This window comes from Procambarus clarkii, chromosome 93, assembly GCF_040958095.1.
Source record: "Procambarus clarkii isolate CNS0578487 chromosome 93, FALCON_Pclarkii_2.0, whole genome shotgun sequence".
In the NCBI taxonomy this organism is placed as follows: domain Eukaryota; kingdom Metazoa; phylum Arthropoda; class Malacostraca; order Decapoda; family Cambaridae; genus Procambarus; species Procambarus clarkii.
In genome coordinates this window covers 5,794,099-5,797,291 of record NC_091242.1, presented here as the reverse complement: position 1 = coordinate 5,797,291, position 3,193 = coordinate 5,794,099, and the positions used below count along the sequence as shown (strand labels likewise).

The following is a 3,193-nucleotide window of genomic DNA, read 5'->3' as shown; positions in this document are numbered from 1 at the left end:
ATAAATATATATCTTTGAGACTAATAAATATACATATTATATAATATTTTTTAATGCAGGGGGTTCTTTGAGACATGAAAATTATTTCAAGGATTCTACAAGGGTAAAAAGGCTGAGAAACGCTGGGTTATATAGTGTGATAAGAGCTAGCTACATGATTCTAAAACATCCCCAGTCTCACAGGATGGTTGGTCATACAGGGTCACATGAGCAGTAGCTTGCACTGATAAGCTTTGGATGCATAACGTGGCTATACTCAAGAGCACGAGAACTAATAGTTGTTGCAAAGCTGCAGGTACCCTATACCGAACAGGTGTGAAGGGTCTAATGACTGGACATTCAATATGATGTGTGGAATGATGACCCAGTTCCTGTTGAGAGGTTGTCACGCCCGCCACGTTGCTCTATACACCTTCCCTCCACTCTTAGAATATGTCTACTTCATCCTACTCTTCCCATCTTACCTTCACCCCTTTTTTACCCTGTTTTACTTTACTCAACTTTCTTCCCTCCATCCTACCTTCTCCCCCGCCACCTCAACCTGTCCCTCCTTTCTCTTTCTCTTTCTCTCTCCACACTACCTTCCACCTCTTCCACCCTATCCTGCTCGTCCTCCACCCTACCATTCTCTTCCACCCTCCCTTCCCCCTCATCAACCTATCCTTCCCCACCTCCACCCCTCCACCTTACCCTAAGAACCACTTGGGTTGGACGGTAGAACGACGGTCTCGCTTCATGCAGGTCGGCGTTCAATCCCCGACCGTCCAAGTGGTTGAGCACCATTCCATCCCCCCGTCCCATCCCAAATCCTTATCCTGACCCCTTCCAAGTGCTATATAGTCGTAATGGCTTGGCGCTTTCCCGCATGATACTTCCCATCCCTCCTCCACTCTTCCCTTCCTCCACCCTACCCTCCCTCACCCACCCTTTCCTCCCCTCCCCTCCACGTTACCTCTTCATTCTACCTTACCTTCACCCTTCCCTACATCACCCTACCGCTCTCCTTCTCCACTCTACCTCTCTCCCCTCCTCTCTACTTCCTCCTCCTCTACTCTACCTTTCCTCTCCACCTTTCTCACTCTTCACTGCCCCCTCTATCGACATAATTCTCTACCACTTATTCCTCGCCCAGCTCCTCCACCTCGGGTCCACCTCCGTGCTCCTCCACCTCGGGTCCACCTCCGTGCTCCTCTACCTCTGGTCCCCCTCCGTGCTCCTCCACCTCGGGTCCACCTCCGTGCTCCTCCACCTCGGGTCCCCCTCCGTGCTCCTCCACCTCGGGTCCACCTCCGTGCTCCTCCACCTCGGGTCCACCTCCGTGCTCCTCCACCTCGGGTCCACCTCCGTGCTCCTCTACCTCGGGTCCACCTCCGTGCTCCTCTACCTCGGGTCCACCTCCGTGCTCCTCCACCTCGGGTCCACCTCCGTGCTCCTCCACCTCGGGTCCCCCTCCGTGCACCTCCACCTCGGCTCCACCTCCGTGCTCCTCCACCTCGGGTCCACCTCCGTGCTCCTCTACCTCGGGTCCACCTCCGTGCTCCTCCACCTCGGCTCCACCTCCGTGCTCCTCCACCTCGGGTCCACCTCCGTGCTCCTCCACCTCGGGTCCACCTCCGTGCTCCTCCACCTCGGGTCCCCCTCCGTGCTCCTCCACCTCGGTCCACCTCCGTGCTCCTCCACCTCGGGTCCCCCACCGTGCTCCTCCACCTCGGGTCCACCTCCGTGCTCCTCCACCTCGGCTCCACCTCCGTGCTCCTCCACCTCGGCTCCACCTCCGTGCTCCTCTACCTCGGGTCCACCTCCGTGCTCCTCCACCTCGGGTCCACCTCCGTGCTCCTCCACCTCGGGTCCACCTCCGTGCTCCTCTACCTCGGGTCCACCTCCGTGCTCCTCCACCTCGGGTCCACCTCCGTGCACCTCCACCTCGGGTCCACCTCCGTGCTCCTCTACCTCGGGTCCACCTCCGTGTTCCTCCACCTCGGGTCCACCTCCGTGCACCTCCACCTCGGGTCCACCTCCGTGCTCCTCTACCTCGGGTCCACCTCCGTGTTCCTCCACCTCGGGTCCACCTCCGTGCTCCTCTACCTCGGGTCCACCTCCGTGCTCCTCCACCTCGGGTCCACCTCCGTGCTCCTCCACCTCGGGTCCACCTCCGTGCACCTCCACCTCGGGTCCACCTCCGTGCTCCTCTACCTCGGGTCCACCTCCGTGTTCCTCCACCTCGGGTCCACCTCCGTGCTCCTCTACCTCGGGTCCACCTCCGTGCTCCTCCACCTCGGGTCCACCTCCGTGCTCCTCCACCTCGGGTCCACCTCCGTGCTCCTCCACCTCGGGTCCACCTCAGTGCTCCTCCACCTCGGGTCCACCTCCGTGCTCCTCTACCTCGGGTCCACCTCCGTGTTCCTCCACCTCGGGTCCACCTCCGTGCACCTCCACCTCGGGTCCACCTCCGTGCTCCTCTACCTCGGGTCCACCTCCGTGTTCCTCCACCTCGGGTCCACCTCCGTGCTCCTCTACCTCGGGTCCACCTCCGTGCTCCTCCACCTCGGGTCCACCTCCGTGCTCCTCCACCTCGGGTCCACCTCCGTGCTCCTCCACCTCGGGTCCACCTCCGTGCTCCTCTACCTCGGGAACATAAAAGTCTCGTTCCCTGATCATTATTGCCGACCATTGGAATTCCTTTGATCGCTTACTGAACACACGAGAATAACAAATGACTACTATCTCGTGCATTTCTGATCGAGAGATTTATAAATGGTTAATTAAATTTTGGTCGAGTATAATACATATTTACTGGCCAAGAGAAGTATATTTTATGTTGAGTGCTGGTCTTTTTGTATTTGTTCCCTGCATCTGTTGTGGCTGGAGGCGGGTTAGGGACCGGTTGGTGAAAGGACAGTGATTAGTTGGTGGATGGGCGGTGGCTCACTTGTGGCTGTTTGATGACAAATTGGTAACTACTTAATGATTGGATGGTAACAGGCTGGTTACCCCCCCCCCCCCCTCTCTCTCTCTCTCTCTCTCTCTCTCTCTCTCTCTCTCTCTCTCTCTCTCTCTCTCTCTCTCTCTCTCTCTCTCTCTCTCTCTCTCTCTCTCTCTCCCTCTCCCTCTCCCTCTCTCTCTCTCTCTCTCTCTCTCTCTCTCCCTCTCCCTCTCTCTCTCTCTCTCAGCACCTTGATCACACTCCAAGTAA

General features: G+C 57.8%; 1 protein-coding gene across 1 annotated transcript; it reads right to left on the bottom strand.

Moving 5' to 3' along the window:
• Positions 1-1,117: 1,117 nt before the first annotated feature.
• On the bottom strand, positions 1,118-2,658 carry LOC123746789 (uncharacterized). Its single transcript, XM_069319525.1, has 3 exons — positions 2,383-2,658; positions 1,681-2,328; positions 1,118-1,645 (listed from the first exon to the last, which is right to left on the bottom strand). The coding sequence occupies exons 1-3, from the start codon at positions 2,656-2,658 to the stop codon at positions 1,118-1,120; spliced, it is 1,452 nt and encodes a 483-aa protein (XP_069175626.1).
• Positions 2,659-3,193: the final 535 nt, after the last annotated feature.

Bases quoted from the DNA above. Each gene is read 5' to 3' on its own strand.
- LOC123746789 (XM_069319525.1), bottom strand. From the start codon at position 2,658: ATGATCAGGGAACGAGACTTTTATGTTCCCGAGGTAGAGGAGCACGGA. The intron at 2,329-2,382 runs GTAGAGGAGCAC...GGTGGACCCGAG, and splicing joins AACACGGAGGTGGACCCGAG to GTGGAGGAGCACGGAGGTGG. The intron at 1,646-1,680 runs GTGGAGGAGCAC...GAGGTGGAGGAG, and splicing joins AGCACGGTGGGGGACCCGAG to CACGGAGGGGGACCCGAGGT.